We start from the raw sequence: 18,311 nt of genomic DNA, 5'->3' as shown, positions 1-18,311 counted from the left end.
ATTTTTTTTAATGATATATGTGTAAGTAATTATAATAACTAACAGCACAAAGACAAACGGCAGCAACAGTTTCTAGGTCCATCGTGGCCGATATCCTCTGTTCAAATGACGTGCACGAGTGTGTACATGGTGTGCTTTCGTCGAGAGCTTCTCGCCCAAAACTCTCGGCGAGAGGCGAGTGTGTACAGCCGGCATTACAGAGAAAATAACTGAGACTAGACTGAGATGGTTTAAGCATGTGCAGCGTAGATACGCCACAGACTACTTAGATGACCAACGTCGAGAAGCACATGAATGAATGTGGCCTGTCTGTCGACGATTGAAAACAACGGACGGAATAGATGGCGCCTCAAAATTAAGAAAGCCGACCCCGCGTAACGGGATAAGGCGAATCGGGCGAGGACCAAGAGGAAGGGCTGTTGAAGCCACGTTATTTATTTTTTATTTAAGTCCAACAGTATGCTCAATAAGGCTTGTGTTGTGGATATTTAGACAAAGATATATTATATAATATATAAATACTTAAACACATAGAAAACACTCATGACTCGGGAACAAATATCCACGCTCATTACACATATACAAGCCCTTACCAGGATTTGAAGCTACCCTGCCTATGAAGCAGCTGGTCCCGAGTTCGGATCCTGGTACGGGCATTTATTTGGGTGTTTCTCATTATCACAAATACTTGTTCCCAAGTTATGAATGTTATCTATGTATTTAAGTATGTATCTATTCATATATATATCGTCACCCACAACACAAGCCTTATTGAGCTGAATGTGTGGAACTAGGTCGATTCGTGTTCATCCAGACCGATTTCTAAGATCAAGTTCATCACCATACATTTACTATGGCGTGGCGTACTTGATCTTAGAAAAACGTACAGATTATAACAAGATTATCCCATATAATATTTATTTTATTTATTTATTATTTACATAGATACATAGGTACCTGTGGAATTCTGTAGGTTGCACTGCGCGAGTGATCTCGTCAAATTTTTATCAGGCTATCACGATAAAATCAAAATGAGACCATTTAGATCCTAGGAGCCCTGGGATAAGAGAATAACTTTATGCATCGAATTTCCGATAGCTTATACCTACAGTTGAAGTCGATTAGCGTGTCTCTTAGAGAAAGTGGCACGGGTAAATAAACACACCCGAGCGTTTTGCTATAAGTACGGAATATGTATTGTTTCTATATATGCGGATATAATGCGCAAGTATGATTTTTTGACAGAACTATCATTTATAGTTTTATAATATTATTTACCTGTAATATTTTCCTAGTGATAGTTTTTAGAGTGAATGTTCATTAATATGTTTAGCGCGCTCTATGTATGATGTGAATGATGGCATCACCTTATAAAAACGAGATGATTCGATCGTGTGAGTGACACACTTCTGTTTTTTGTGTCGGAATATAACCTTACTTTTGTAACTTGATTATATCAAAAAATATGGATCGAACTTGAATATGCCCTTAGATTCATAATCTCGAAGGCCCACCATACTAAATTTTCCTATTTTTAATGTGACCATTCTTGTAAATATAGTAAATTGGGATACATTTACTTTGTTTTAGAAGACAACGAAGCAAAAGGAAGCATTCCTTTTGCTTATGAAAGTTTCTAATTACATTTCCGATAAACAACGTGCGGGTTAAATCGGTAGCTCTTAAGTTCCTCTATCATTGGCCTTCGTTCGATCCATAATGAACCTGACTCCCTGTATAACTAATTACAATGCCTTAGAATTAAATTATAAAATGCATTCAGCTGGGCCATATTGCACAAGCACATAATTTTGTAATTTGATCAACCCGTCTTTAAAGGTCATCTTTAGCAAACCTGTCCAATCAATTAATAGATACGCTCCAAGGTCAGACGGACCTAGGAAAGTATCTCTATTCATTATTTAACTTCGAAATTCCGAAGCACTAATAAAGTTAAGAAAGAGCTCTTGATCTAATTAAATAATACGTGTTTGATATAATTAAAATTAACTATTTTACCATAGCATACTCGATCATGATTTTTGATTCCCCACCATGTACTACGAACACACATCTTCCTCGCGTTGTACCGGCATTTTGCCACGGGTCATGGGAGCCTAGGGTCCGCTTGACAATTAATCCCAAGAATTGGCGTAGGCACTACTTTTTACGAAAGCGACTGCCATCTGACCTTTCAACCCAGCGGGTAAACTAGGCCTTATTGGGATTAGTCCGGTTTCCTCACAATGTTTTCCTTCACCGAAAAGCGACTGGTAAATATCAAAGGATATTTCGTACATAAGTTCCGAAAAACTCATTGGTACGAGCCGGGGTTTGAACCTGCGACCTCCGGATCGCAAGTCACCCGCTCTTACCGCTAGGCCACCAGCGCTTGTACGTAAGTACTTCGAACATAGCTGATAATGTCAAAATCATCATGATACGGTACGTAGAAGTATCTAGAATTCCGCAATAGTTACCGATATACATATAGTAATATCTATAATTAAACAAACGAAATGTTGATTAAATGACCATTACGTCATGTCAACGGACATGGGCAACACACACCCACGCACAGGTATAAAACAACTCTCACAGGCAAAACTGAACTTTAAGCGAATCACATAGACTTGGAGATATAAAAGCTTTTCTCGAATCTGTAAGTAACTAATAATTTCCCGACTGCAATATTTTTAATCGAACCAGTATAAGCTTGTACCAGACATAGCATGAGTTACATTTAAAGTTATCCGCACCTCATCGCTTTTCTTTTAATTCGGAAATGTTTATTTTGTTTTTACTAATAATTAATTATTTTTAGAATCACGAGCTCTTTCGATCCTAATGTCAAATAACAAGTGTCCCATAGCGCACATAGCCAATAATACGTTTGTATAATTAATACATTACCAACATATTGAATAAGTACATTTATTGACACCCAGCCTAGTGTCTTATATCCTAGTTACTGAAACATCAGTTCGATCAGGCCTATCTACTATTATACAGTCCCTAGCCATTGGACAAAGCCGAAATGTACATATGCATATATATGGGTATTTAGAACCAGTGTACAAAGTATGTATCATAACAACCGGTGTAGCGGTTTCGAAGAAATTAACAAATTACCATTTTTTACTTTGGAGCAGCCTGTATGATTTAGTAGCTCTTAAGGTAATTTCTTCAAAGAATAGTATGGAACCTTCTTCGACTTTTTTGATTATCTTTTTTATTTATGACACTAATAAGATTCTGACTTTTGAAAAATGTCATCATTATCAAATATTTCGAACAAATTGTGAAAAACACTGCCAAAGATTAACACAGTGTGTTTCTTTTTGTTGTCGATTATTGCAAATAACATTTGTTCGATTATTTTTTTTATCTTTTGTTTTAATTAAAAAATATTAACGTCAGAGCATTCCTGAGAAGTAACCCTACCTGGGATTTCAGGGTTTGTCCAATGGCTAAGGTCATCCTGTATTCAATAGAAGACGGCTTTAAGTAAATGACAGTTGAATTGGGCATATAGGACGGTAAATTGGCCAATGAGACCGTAATTTGCGTATCTTAGATATAATATCCAGAGCGTATAGTCAGTCTGAGGCGACACGCTCAGATAGCCTTGGGGAATACACCCTAGTAAATAATCTATAGACTCGGTAAACATACTTGTAAGAAATCGAACACCCTGATGACGCAAAGGAAAAGTCCGTCCAAGTATTTCAGTTCACTGCGTAGTTTTCTCTTTATTTGAACAAGACTTATTTTGCAGTTGAATTTTACCGTCTTCAGAGTCGATAAGAACGAATGGAACACGATTTTTTAAAGTGCTGTGGCTTTTTCATAATCGTGTACTAATCTATAATTATTATTTACCAGTTTAAATAACTATCGATGTACAATGAGCTGTAAAATATACACACATTATGAATGAAATATCATTGTGTGTTATTATTATCATTCATTAAGTCGCCATTCAATTTTACGGCTGGGTGTACATTAGTCGGACACAAATGTAGTAACTACTAATAAGTAGGTACATATTACGAGTACCCAACCCGAAGATTGATTCTAGGGTCTAACGTTGCCCTTTAGCGATAATAGGGCAAATTACTGTTCGCTATCGCTCTGTAATTCAATTAATACTAATTCCATGTTTGGGTGTATGGATGTGTATACATGTGTGTAAGTTTAAATATTAGGGCGTTATTTTTATGCTTAATGTACTTCCTCGCCTTCCTGCCTAAGTTTTACCAAGAATCCCATACTTCAGTGGGGTGTATACTTCAAAAAGGGACTATAATAGGATCTACATGATTTTAAAGGGTAGTCAACGCGCATGTGCTACCCCAGGTAACAGCATACCATTAGGCGGGCTGTTTGTTTACCACCGCGGGTAGGTTCTCTGTTGACAAGGTTAAAACTATCCCGAAAATAATATTTGCTATAAATCAAGAATCTCATTGAAATTCAGATTGAACTAAATTTAACTGTAGACATAACGAGCCCCGGAGGCTCTTAGTGGCAGGTAAACATTGTGGAGAAACTTCGACGGGCTATAAATAACCTAGCTGCTAGGCAGGTTGCGAGTTCCCAACACAAAAGGCCGTTGTAAGAACGAGATGGATCGCGGCTGCTGCAACCATGCCGCTGGATTCCAAATGATGCAAATTGCACATAAAAGCAACAAGGTATGAATATAGGTTGGACATTTATTTTCTCCAGAGTCGGTTACATAAAACCGTATGTCATCGTTAGAACGTTTGCTTTTATTGTATGGGAAGTTTCATCGTTCATTGCTAATTGACGTTGACCAGTCCGTCAATAGTGGTTGGTGCAACTGGCCCTTAGTCTCAATCGAACCTATTTTTTGTGATGATCGAATGCCTATTGATGATGATGGTAAAACGTCAGAAATGAGAGTTTACGTTGGATCACTTTTCAGGATACTGAAATCGGCAATCTCATCTCATATTTAAACGGCTGTACAGATAACTAAGATAAGTAACTAATTATCAGGGCCCGTACTTTTCATGCCGTTGACGCAAAAATGACGTAATTTAACATACAGGGAGTTGTTTTACAATACTACAAATTTAGATAACTTACTTATTGACGGGTATCAAAATAAATACTTGTTACGAGAATAAAAGCTTGTTACGCTGTTAATAATCGAAAATATGTATTATTTAATAAATTAATAATCTATTATTTATTTGAGTGACAATAAGATGAAAGTCAGTTAGACGTTTCTGTACTGATTGTCAAGTATATGTATAACTTACCTAAAGAGGTTGATAAATGATTAATTATTACGAAAATATTAATTGGAATCATACTCCATGTAGCGTGACGTCATTTTTCTGTCAACGGCATGAAAAGTACGGGCTCTGCTAATTATTAATTGGTGTAAATGCCACAGCCTTGTAAACGGTTACTAAATATAAGGACTACTAAATATTTTGTTCGTTATTTATGCTTACATCAAGTACCTACAATGTATTATTCGTTGAAATGCAAGATATTGTGAGAAATTATTATAAGTAGGTATGTAAATTCCACAGTTATGATACTTATGATGATCATGATTTGATATAGATGAGTCGCAGCATGTCAGCCCGCGTAGCCAACGTGCATATCGTTCGCGCTCTGTGGCAAACGAAACGCAACTGTCACAGTCGCACTAATACGGAAGAGTGATAGAGAGAGATGACTACAACGCTAACGCTACGGAGCGTTAACGATTGTAACGTTCGCTACGCGGCCAGTTACTCTGTGAAGATGCCATGTGCAACTGTTCTGAATGACACCAAAACAAACACATAGTAAATTACCATTAGCTTGGAATCGTATACCTACATATCTTATCTTAAAGCTTAGTTCATATAGAATTGGCACATAATTAGTAATGTTTAAGGGTGAATCAACTTTTTTTGTTTTGTTATCCTGTCCCGTTGTCCAAGGGACAACAGTGGCACAGTTTGTTTGAAGAGACGTTGTATGCCGTTCTATTAACATGCTTAGTAGGGGGCCCATTATGGACATTGGTTATAACGACCACAAAAAAGCAAGTTTAATACATTTAAGTACCATAAAATCAGTATTTCAATGAACTTTTGTCCCCTGCACAACTAATCGTAACCATGGCAACGAGTGACGCTAAAAAGTTGATTCTCCCTTAAACAATAATAATTCCATAGCGGGAAAAAAATTGACAATCACAGTTCAATCACCAACCTTCAAAGTATTAATGGTGAAAATATTTTTCCAGCTTTATGCATTTTAAAGTTTTCGACCATGAAAATTGAAAACAAGAGATTGATCGTGCACAAATACTTCGTAAATTCTTATCAATCCCGGACAAAGACAGCTAAGTCGCTTAAGATGCTAAAAGCTAGTATTTGTAGGGTCATAAAATGATACATGGAGACTCTATCAGCCGACAGGAAAATACAAACTAATCGGAGGTCTGGCACAAATAACAAGATTTTGGGAAAAAAGTCCCAAGGTCACTCAAACAAAACTCAGGACGGTCTAATTACGATTTATCCCAAAAATTCAAAGAAACTTCTAGAAAGATAAAGATGATTTACCTCAGAAATGGCTATAAGAGCTATCGAGCAAGAAAACAGCCAAATCGGACTGTTAAACAGATCCGACAAGCTAAAACACTATTACCTCGACTATTGTACGGTACGACCCAGTATTAACAAAATTCGAAGATTGCTTGTTGTTGGACGACAAGACGTATGTAAAACTCGATTTTAATCAACTACTCGGTTCAAAATTTTATATGGCCAATAATAGAGGTAATTTACCCGAAGAATATAAGTTCGTGAAACTTGACAAGTTCGCAAAAAAACATGATATGACAAGGAATTTATAATTGCGGCTGTAAGACGAAAAGTTTTATAACATATAGTCAACAATGAAGTCGGAAGTGTTAGAAATATTAAAGAGCGCTTGGAGAAATGAGTATTGCCGTTTATTAAAACCAATAAGGGTCCTGTGAAATGTTGGCCAGATTTAGCCAGCTGCCACTACTCAAAAAAGTTTTGGCATGGTATGCTAATAATCAGGCCAATTACATACCCCGCGAGATGAATCCTTCGAATTGTCCTCAATTTCAATCTATCAAAAACTACTGGGCAATCATGAAAAAAATTAAACAAGACTAGTCAAATTGTCCCGGGTATCAATTCATTGTGATCTACAAGAAATCAACATGCCAAAAATGTCGACAAAAGTGTTGTGCAGAAAATGACGGGGGTCCATTATGAAAACCGTTCGTAATTATTAACATAACAGAGATTTTTTTAAAAATTGATACATATTTGAAAGCTAAATAAATTACCTACTATTAAAATTCACCATTCATAACTTTCTTATTTTATTTACTTAAAAAAATAACAATCTTCTAGTGCGTACCAATTCTATATTAACTATGCTTAACCTTATATATCAGAGATGTATTGTTGAAATGTCGAAAAGTGACAAACGTCGATTATCTTGGCTGTAGTAGGTACTAGGTACGTCAAGTCTCCATCCATGACGACGATATTTTACAACGAAGTGAGTCAGTTTCATTGTGATAAGTGGCGGTATTCCCGCCTGCGTAAAGTAGGTCGCAATAAAGAAAATACCTACCTCTTGTTACAAGCATTTTATTACCCTAAAACGGCGTTCCTAGTCGATGCAAATATTTTAAGGTGACGGCGTTGTGTGATGTACCTAATATTGCTGTATTAAGAAATTGAAATGGATGTTCTCATATAAAGTGTTGTTTCTCGAATATTTGACAATATCGAATTGTAGTTGGAGAACTTGTAGACCTCCAATATTTTAAATACCCATAGATTGAAATAGGTAAGGTACTAGGAATATACTTAAGTTTGCAATTTGCTAGTTAACATCGGTCTATGCAAGTTTAAGTTATGCAAACGTTAAAAAAGTTAGTTATGCAAACATTTCAAACCAACATCAGGAAAAAAAAAACTAAATACAAGTTTAAACTAAATCTAAATAAAAAGGCCCCTGTGGCAAGGTTTCGAAGGCTGGCTACGTTACCCCGCTGAACTGCAAGACTAATGCGTTGAGCGAGGTAACTGCCAGCACTCCGGTCCCCAGTTGCATCCCTGAGTCTCTTTGACAGGTCTCCGTAAAGACTCAAACTAGTGTTATTTGGCTGCGGTTTTCTGTAAGGTGATGGAGGTACTTCCCCAGTTGGACTCTGCTCTATATCTGGAATGACATCCGCTGTGCTGTGCCCTGCCACACAAAACATGACATTCACAGTGCCCATACCTCTCTTTTGGACGTAGTTTAAGGACATACCCGGGTCCAAAAGAAGTAGTTATTATATGAAGATTTATTTCCTGGGGGAGGAAGATACACCGAAACAAACCTTTAAAATCGCACGTGTCCGTGCACGTGGGATTTTAAAGGTCGCGGACATAGCTAGTAATCTATAATCAGACAGAAGCGATTTGCATAAGCGGACTTGCATTACTATCAACACCTATTCTCTCCTTATTTTTCATACAGAGTAGGCATACGAAGGTAAACAGTTAAACACTATCAATGTAAATAGTTCGCGTAGCGCTCTACTGGCGATAACGACAGGTTGATAACGCCACAAAAAATTGCTAATTGACGTTACGAACACTAATGGCTTGTTATGCTGGAGACTTTATATTGAAACATTTTGGCATAGTGGCATATTTAGTTATACCTAAAGTAGGGCAAATATGTCCAGGTCAGGTCTTGGCTCCCTGTGAACGCAACGCAAGCTATGTGACAGCTGATATAATTCTCAACTTTACAACTGGTGTAGTCGATTCGTCGTGAACTACGCTGATGAGGATGACACATCTGAAATGTGCTTTGGCCTTTAGGTATTCAAGTTCTTTACAAGTACTATGGATTGATAGATGAAACAAATATTGCAGCTATATTAATTATAATGGAATGTATAGTCATAGCTATTTTAGGGCATTACACGAGAATATCGCTTACGAAATGGTTTTGCTTTGTATGGTAGCTTGGCAGCTACTTCAATCAAAAGCGTAATGCCCGAGAATTTACTTTACCTATTAACTATATATGTTAGCCAAGTCATGTCTTAGTATTAGACCAAATATAGCACTTTCAGAAATACTATAGAAGAATGGTATTTCGTAACCGATATTCTCGTGGAATAGCCCTTTTGAAATGTTACTCGAGCTGTCTTTAGTCCAACTGGCATCTTATTAAATTTGCAGTGTCCAAATTAGGGAATGCAAACCGGTTTTAACCGAAACCGAAAAACCGGTTAAAACCGGTTTTTTGACGGAAACCCAAAACCGGGTTTTTAGAATTTGAAAAAACCGGTTTCGGTTTTATTCGGTTTTTTTTATTTACCTAAGTTGCATGTTTTATTCATTATAAGGGTGTAAATCGATCCCATACCGGTTGAATCGACATCAAATCAAATAATGTGGTGTTGTGTTAGTTTGATCATTTGTAACGCTAAATGAATTTTTACAGTACAAAATACAAAAATACGAAAGATTTAAATAATATAAAGTACTGGCAGTGGCAAGACATCCGTGCTGGTGTACGAATTTTATAGTAGTACTTTTTAATAAAAATGGGTATAAAAGGTCTTACTTATAATTTATAATTTTATTATGCGATGCGCTGTAGAAAAATTCCACGTAATCAATTATATCAATGGCAGCTTTAGAGTCTTTTGTTGTTTCGGTGATAACGACTTACCGAGAACCTTTTTTTGAGATTAATAGTACAAATACTAATTAAAGTTGATTATGGAGTAAAAACAAAGCTTGTTTCATTTATTTCCTACTTTACAAATCCATAATAACTTAGCAAATATTTTATAAAGGAAGGTAGTAACAGTAAACGAATTAACTACTTGAATATATACTAGAAGACAGCGAAAAACTTAGAGCAAGATTTCGGATTGGGCCATTTGATTTAAGACAAATAACATTAAATTATAAATTGATATTGTCATATATTTAAGAAAAAATTACCTATCCCATCGGTGTCTAACCAACAAACCAAAAAAATAATAATTAAAATTGGTTTGTTCCTACTCCTAGTTACAAATAACATTAAGTCATTTGACAATTCCCATACAATAGAATAAAATAGTTAGAAATTCTGTCTTTAATTTCGTGATAAAATCGTGTATATACTATACTTGCATTCGTTTTTACACGTGAAGCAATCTTTTCTTTATTCTATGGCGATGAATTTAAGAATTGTTGTTCCTTAAAACCGAAACCGGTTTTAACCGGTTTCGGTTTTTTTTTGTAAAACCGAAGAAAAAAACCGGTTTTGAAATACCTCCGGTTTTTGCATTCCCTAGTCCAAATAGAGTAAAAACGCTATTTTTCTTTATCCCCTTCATGAACTTTAATATGGTGATACCTGCCAGAGAGGTCTAACGTTCTGAATTCGCGAAGTATAAAATCCTATTGATGTGGTGAGCTCATCTCGCTTGTTTTTTCTCTAAGACAGTAGGACAAGGTGCTCATTCTCCTTAAGTAGCCAGCAAGAATAGAGTATAGAGTTAATACACGGCTGTCTACTGTTATGCTTACATCACAACATTTACAACAAATTGACAGACAGATTGTTACACCCGTAATCCCTTTAAGCTAACTTACCTGTCACGCACAGGCGTCTGACTGTGTAAGAGGCCCTGTTTACTACGTCTATATCTTTCGGCGTATTCGAGGAAACAAGAGTATGTAATTAGGAAAATTGCAACCGAAATGAGTTATCAAAGGTAATATATACACACACATATTCCAATCCTGTACATAGTTCTTTACGCATTACTGTTATTTCTTAACTGCTCATAATTTTATATAAGTTTTGTTTTCCATGTAAGTAAAATGCTTAACGGCTCAGAAAAGATCGACATGTAATTACTTCGTCAGATCTCAACAAAAAGGGGCCAAACTGAAAACCAGCGCTGGACGCCAGTCTAGCATATACTGAGCTTGGTACCCACAGCCAACATGTCTGGCTAATTTTGATTACCAATTAGATTAGACAAATAAGTTAGTACTTGACCTAGAACAAGTTAGTACATACCTAACCTAGACTTTATGTATTGTTTGTATTGCTTTTCTTTGTACCATAATTATTTGGCAATAAAGTGTTTTTTTTTTTTATTTGATTTGATTTGAAAAACAAACTTGGATGGTTTTCAATAATACGTGTACATGTAAACAAACACCGCTAAACGAAGCAAATAGAGGGATCAATCATGCTTTCTAGTCGCGCTAATTAATCGCAAATGTGAAAACTAATCACAAAAACAGCTGAGCAAAGAATCGAGGCCACGCAGCGGGCGGACGCATTGGTGGTGCGGTTTGATCGCACTTCATTCTTGTTAAGTACGGGTTTTAACAAAATGACGATTAATTTGTAGAACAGAATGTATGATAAAGTTTAATCGCTTTCTAATACATACTGACTGTTGCTCAAAAAAAAAGGAAAAAATTACAGGAAGGCATGCAGTGAGGCACGCTAGCAAGACGAAATATCCAGCGTAATATATAATTTTGTAGAATTTCTTAGGTTTAATAAGACTAATGAATTATAGGACGCTTAATGTAACCATTCCTGAAACCGATTTTGCGTGCGTCGACATGGCATGACATAAAATATATGTCTCAACTCAACAGAGCAAATAACGACTAGGCCATCAACCGGACAGGTCAAAATGAACCACAAAGTAACCCCGAGTTAAATGACTGCCCCACGGCCGTTAGATTACTTCCATCGTCGAACGCATTTTACGCTCATGTTGTTTTTTACCAACTGTTTGACCCTAACTTATCAAGAAAACAGACAGTTTCACCAAAAACGGTGTAGTTGGTTGACAATGACAAGTTGGTAAACGCAAGAATTGTTCAAAATTATCTGCACATGCCCTTGCATTTTGAGCACTCCATAGACACCATAGATGAAAAAATCATAAGACGTTTTATATTGAAAATAAATATCTAGAGGAAAATTCATGAATCATAAAGGAATCATTAAGTTTGATGCGAATTTTAATCGTGTTTACTGTGCTTTTTGCAGCAGTTTTGATCTTGTCGTCACAAGGTGCTGTCCGATCCGTCACAAGCTATGAGAAGCATTTCTTTTACGAATTACATCAACTATACATGTTACGATATAGTCGGCGTAACGTAAGAATTTATATTTCACAGTAATGAATTGACCCTTATATATATGACGCTAAGACCTATCGTTTAACTGTATGATAGCCTAATAAATTCTTACGTTGCGCCGACTATGGAGTAAGACGAACAAGATCAATTATAAACAGTTAGATAACGTACAAATAATATATAAACATTCTGCTTGGGTAGGTTCGTTTTGTGTGTAGGGCAGGGAATATTCAAGTATTGGGACTACTGATCACATACGTCTCGGCTCTATTCAAGTAGACAGTAAGGACAATAACATTATCTGTACGGTTAATCCTGCCTTGCAAAAGGTGTACATTTTAAACTAAAATCAGCTTAACTTAACCAGTTAGAATAAGGCGGAAGCCCTATCTGTACATGAAGATGCCGGTGTTGATTATGCATATAATATAATTATGTAATATCCATCAGCTAGCTTTCTAAATGTCACTTTATGTAACTTGTGATGGCTATCGGTAGCAAAAATTGCACAAAATATTGTAACATCTGAATGCTCTGCAGAACATGATCTTATAAAGAAGAAGATTGTAAACTTAGTCACAACCATGTCACAATACCTAAATATAGTAAACCTCTTTCCTTTCTATTCTTACTTATTTCAAAATCATACTTTGCCTTATTATTAATTAAGTAGAAAGAGTAAGCTACAGGCGAAAAATTAAAAAATTACATAATTATAAGGTGATGCACACTTCGTAAATTGTCCTCAGAAATTTATCGAGGCGCATTATTTTCGTACGATTTTATGACCTTCTTTTATTAATATTTTCTGCAGCTACAACGCTAAATATTAGGGAAGGTAAAAATAACTTATATGGTGGTAATATCGACTTTTTGGCAAGTTACGCTTGTTACTATAAAGTGATCTTGTAGAAAAAAGCGGCCAAGTGCGAGTCGGACTCGCCCATGAAGGGTTCCGTACCATTTATGACGTATTAAAAAAAACTACTTACTATATCTCGTTCAAACCAATTTTCGGTGGAAGTTTGCATGGTAATGTATATCATATATTTTTTTTAGTTTTATCATTCTGTTATTTTAGAAGTTACAGGGGGGGTACACACATTTTACCACTTCGGAAGTGTCTCTCGCGCAAAATATTCAGTTTAGAAAAAAATGATATTAGAAACCTCAATATCATTTTTGAAGACTTATCCCACCATAGATACCCCACACGTATGGGTTTGATGAAATTTTTTTTTTTGATTTTCGGTTCTAAGTCTGGGGAACCCCTAAAATTTATTGTTATTTTTCTATTTTTGTGTGAAAATCTTAATGCTGTTCATAGAATACATCTACTTACCAAGTTTGAACACTATAGTTCTTATAGTTTCGGAAAAAAGTGGCTGTGACATAATCGGACAGACAGACGGACATGACGAATCTATAAGGGTTCCGTTTTTTGCCATTTGGCTACGGAACCCTAAAAAAGAACTAAAAAGGCTACAAAACATATGTTGGTCACGGCACCAGACTGTAAACGTAACCTTTAATTCTCTTTCAATTTTAACTATACTGACATTAATGACCAATTATTTGCCAATCTACCTTCACACTTGATAGTTCCCCAATTTTAAACATGCCACTATTTGCCTTTGGTAGCAGCTTTTCCTACCTCTATACATTACACGAGTGGTAAATATTAGTTGTTAATACCTGTTGGCAAGTGATAAACAGCGCGGTCCATACAAAGATCCCCGCGATTATCTGAGCAGTTTGAGTCTGCAGGAACATTGGCTGCTGTAGAGGCTCCAGTAGACTGTGCGTTTTCTCCATCGGCTGAGCCGATACTGGAATTGTCTCGGTCACATTCATCCTGCAATAAAACGACAACTTGTAATGATGGTACCTACAAAAGAAACCCTTTTAACTGTGCAGTATAACTGCATCAATTAGATGAAAAATATAAAAACATGAATTCAATATGCCATAAGCTTACACAAAGAAAATTGGCTATGTCCACCAGTGCTACTAACATCAAAACTCAGTCATTAACATGGCAAAAATCATCCATATTACAGTTAATAACACTATTATTTGAAATAAATCATTCGGCAGACACTGCTGTTCACTGGACTGGATGAGAGCAGTAGCTGACTTTAACATTTAAAGACCAGATTGTAATTTTAGGTTTCCATACTCACAGGATGCCAATGAGACATGACAGACCATTTTACAAAGCCTATGCTGTCCTTCCTTCTTTGGAAGATATACATATTAGAATGTTTATACCATGTTAGTACACACATTTTTAGCAGGAAAGTACATAATATATAATATAGTGGTATTAATTGGCGTGTCTGAATCACACTTTTTCTCACATGATTTGTAGACATACTAAGCTTAAATAAAAAATAAAAATTTAACACACCACATGACAGTCATTTCAAACAATAAAAATATATAAAATTACTATCAATTTTAATTACCATTAGTTGTTCACATGCAGCATTTTCCATGTTATAATTTATTTCTGCTTTACATAAGTTGACTAATGAACTAAGAAACAATACTAAATATGACTCAGTCCAGAATTTTAAATATAGAGATTTAAATTTAAAATAAAATATTTATATTGTTCACAAAAACATGACTGTATGGTTTCCAGCCCGTCACAGATGGAGCAATAATGTACCAAAACATATCTTATAGTAAGGCATCTTAAGATACCTCTCAATTTATGTATAGCTCTGTATTATATTACAATATATGTGACCGTCCATGAGAAAAGGGTCCTTATGGCAATTTCTAGTAACGAAGATATTGACGTTTTTGTAAAATGCTTCAGAATTATCATATTTTGTCCTATGCAAATTAGTAAAATATACAAACAGACCTGTATTTGTAGCTCGGTTTCACTAGTGTAAGTTGAGTATTTCTATATTAAAATTGGGTTTAAAGTTTAGTAGAAAAGAGTCCTTATGGCACAAAACATACCATATACAAGAATGATTAATCTGTTGATAAAAATTGTTTAATAAAATGTAGTTGTAACTGTTTCTCAAAAGCATTTCTAATTTATATACATAGGTATACTTTATTTTACGGATAGGTACAAAATTTTTTCGCTGACGTCAAATCGCACTTGGCGGCGGCGTGTCAAAACGTAACCGTTCTTCCTTTGTCATTTACCGCCGCTATCACCGTCTCTCTTCATGACTAGCCCCTTAGTGGTTACTGATTGGTGGTGCAAATGTGTTCGCTTTCGTGTCCGACAGAAACATGATTTTTTGCCGTAACCGAAGGTTCAGCTTTGGCTCTAGTTTCGGCGGAAACTTTTGTAGACTTGTTAAAATCGTTGAAAAAATCCAATAAGACCGCTTTTATACATATATTAAGACTGCGTTGACCGTCTAGTGGCGCATAATTGGGGGAATGGTGTATTTTTAATTAATGTAACCATAAATCAGTATATTAATTTTGTTGTCCTAGGTGTTCCCCAACTTTTTGTGTTTGTCACATTGTTTAGTTTCACACAGTACTGAACTTACGAAATGGTACTTCGTACAAACTAAGTATCATTTCGTAGGTTTCGGCTCAGCCGATAGTTTTGCCGATATTAGGCCGAAACCGAAACATTATTTTTTGGGCGAAAAGAAACCAAACCTTTGGTCGGACACTAGCTCGCTTCCGCGATAACTCAGTACTGTGTGAATCATTTGACAACGTTTATGAGAATTACTCTTATGATCATTTGAATATAATTTGCATTAATCAAGATTTTGAGTAAACTTATGATAACATTTTTTCTTCAGTATTGTTTTAATACAAGATTAGTAATTAAATTATTAGTTCTATAGATTAGTGTTAATATAGTGCTATGTATATTGTAATTATCAACATTTTTTGCCTGTAATTGGTCATAAGGACCCTTTTCCAAATTGTATGGGAGTCAATTTGTGATTTTTATGTAACTCAAATTGTTTATAACTAGACAAATAAAACTTTTTGAATAATAATAACGCTTTTGTGATACTTTAGAAGTCACTGTACAAAAATTGTTATTGTTATAGCGGAAGACGAAAAACGTAATCATTATGACATTTAAATAAAAAAAATATATATATAATAATAATAATAAAAAAAAAAAAAAAAAAAAAAAAATGACGCCGTCAAAGTCAAACGTGTTTTTCTATTTTCTATATTTTGTATTTACATGTTGATTTTTAACTTTATTTTATGGAAAAAAGTACCCTTGACATGTCTACAATCAAGAATCATATATCGGGTATAATAAGATACCATAAATGTTCGACATGTATTACAAGATGCATACCTAACGGAAATGATTACGAGAAGTAAAACACGCGGCCAATTAGCGTCTCTACAAAACGCACGTCCACCACCCTCGCCCGCCTCGTCCGTCTCCTCGCAACCGTCGTCGGGCGATGAATTCGCCACCGCGCCCGACACCAGCGAGTCGAGCGACGAGTGCGGGCCGCCGCCGCCGCCGCCACGACCACCTGCGCGACGAGGGCGGCCACCGCTGCCGGCACGCTTGGGGCCTGCGGGACATCCTGCCCCGCCCACGGCTCCCGCTGCCGGTGGTGTAGTGCGTCGCATGCGATGGTCTCAATCCATGAATGAGAACGTCATGCGCGCCTACTATGGGGCTACAGAGGGGGGAACACAGCTATCCGCGTATCGCTCAAGAATACTTCCTCTGTTTCAGGCTCTTGAACCTACCATCATCGTATCGGAACAACGATTATCGGATCAGGTGCGCGTCATTCAGCGGCTAAAGCGGTTGGATGACGCGACACTTGATCGGCTTCGCCAGGAGGCTCTCTCTGCTCGCGCGGACTCCTCCTCGGTGCGAGATCTGCCCGCCACTTCGCCGGATCCGATGCCCGCACCCGACCTGGCATCGGGGGCGCCGCGGGTTGATTTCAGTACCGACGAGGGGGACTTTGCGAGTCAGAGCGTGAGTACATCTGCCAATGAGCAACTGAGGAGGACTCTGGAAGAGGTGATTACGCAGTATCGGTCCACATCCAACACTAGGCCACGATTACCACGTTTGCCTATGAATAAACGCAATCTAGCGCTAATGGGAGCCCTAAACGCTTTACTAGAGCCATATCTGCGGACTAGTAAAGATTTAGATGATACGCACGCGATCATGTATTGCGGGGCCATCGCGGCATGCCGTGTTGCACGAGTCAAGTTTCCGGACGCTGAACGTGCACCTAGGACCGCCGGAGGTGCCCCCGCATGGCAAATACGGATCGAGCGACGTATCAACTCGTTTAGGACTCTCATTGCAAAGCTGATCTGCTTCAGGGGGGGCAACCACCGCCCCCGAGTAATGCGCTTTGTGAATCAGGCGTTCGCGGGGACGGGTATTGAGCCCCGCGACTATATTGCCAATCTCACGGAGCGCATCGACTTTCTTAAGCAGAAAGTGTATGCATGGGCAAACCGTATTCGCCGCTACAGAAAGCGTGTGGATCGATTCCAGCAGAATCGTCTTTTTCAGAGTGATCAAAGGAAGGTATACCGAAGGTGGGAGGAAACCAACCTTCGTGCGTCCGACACGCGGTCACCGGATGCTACTGCCATGACTGATTTCTGGCGTAGCATCTGGTCAGTGTCTGTCGAACACACCGAGGGGGGTTGGATGAGTGTTGTCGAGCGTGAGTGCGAGTCCATCGAACCTATGGGGGCAATTACCATCAGCCCCGATGACGTAAGTTGTGCCATCCGCACGGCCCAGAACTGGAAAAGCCCTGGGCCGGATGGATTGCACAACTTCTGGCTAAAATGGTTCCGATGCTCGCACTCGCGCTTGGCAGCACAATTTCAACAAGCCCTCGAGCTTGGTTCTCTCCCACCTTCCTTAACAACTGGTGTCACCTTCCTGCTCTATAAGTCCGGTAGTACCACGGAAGCAAAGAACTACAGACCCATCACGTGCTTGCCTACTCTCTACAAGCTCCTTACATCCATTTTGAGATCAAAAATAAACGCGCACATTGTCGCAAACAACATTTTGGCCTCCGCTCAAAATGGATGTAGGGTTGGGTCCCGTGGTACTAAAGAGCTCCTCCTTATAGACATGACCATTTGCCA

General features: G+C 37.4%; 1 protein-coding gene across 2 annotated transcripts in view; it reads right to left on the bottom strand.

The window, feature by feature from the left end:
- The window catches only part of LOC133523431 (transmembrane protein 184B), a 51,662-nt gene that overhangs the window by 28,856 nt on the left and 4,495 nt on the right, over positions 1–18,311 (bottom strand). For both annotated transcript variants that reach the window (XM_061859006.1, XM_061859005.1), the window contains exon 2: positions 13,896–14,055. In XM_061859006.1, coding sequence (XP_061714990.1) covers positions 13,896–14,054 — 159 coding nt within the window. In that variant the 5' untranslated portion in view covers position 14,055. The remainder of the gene's footprint in view (positions 1–13,895; positions 14,056–18,311) is intronic.

This window comes from Cydia pomonella, chromosome 12 (genome assembly GCF_033807575.1).
Source record: "Cydia pomonella isolate Wapato2018A chromosome 12, ilCydPomo1, whole genome shotgun sequence".
Taxonomy (NCBI): domain Eukaryota; kingdom Metazoa; phylum Arthropoda; class Insecta; order Lepidoptera; family Tortricidae; genus Cydia; species Cydia pomonella.
The sequence above is the reverse complement of the archived record's forward strand: the minus strand, read 5'-3'. Positions and strand labels throughout refer to the sequence as shown.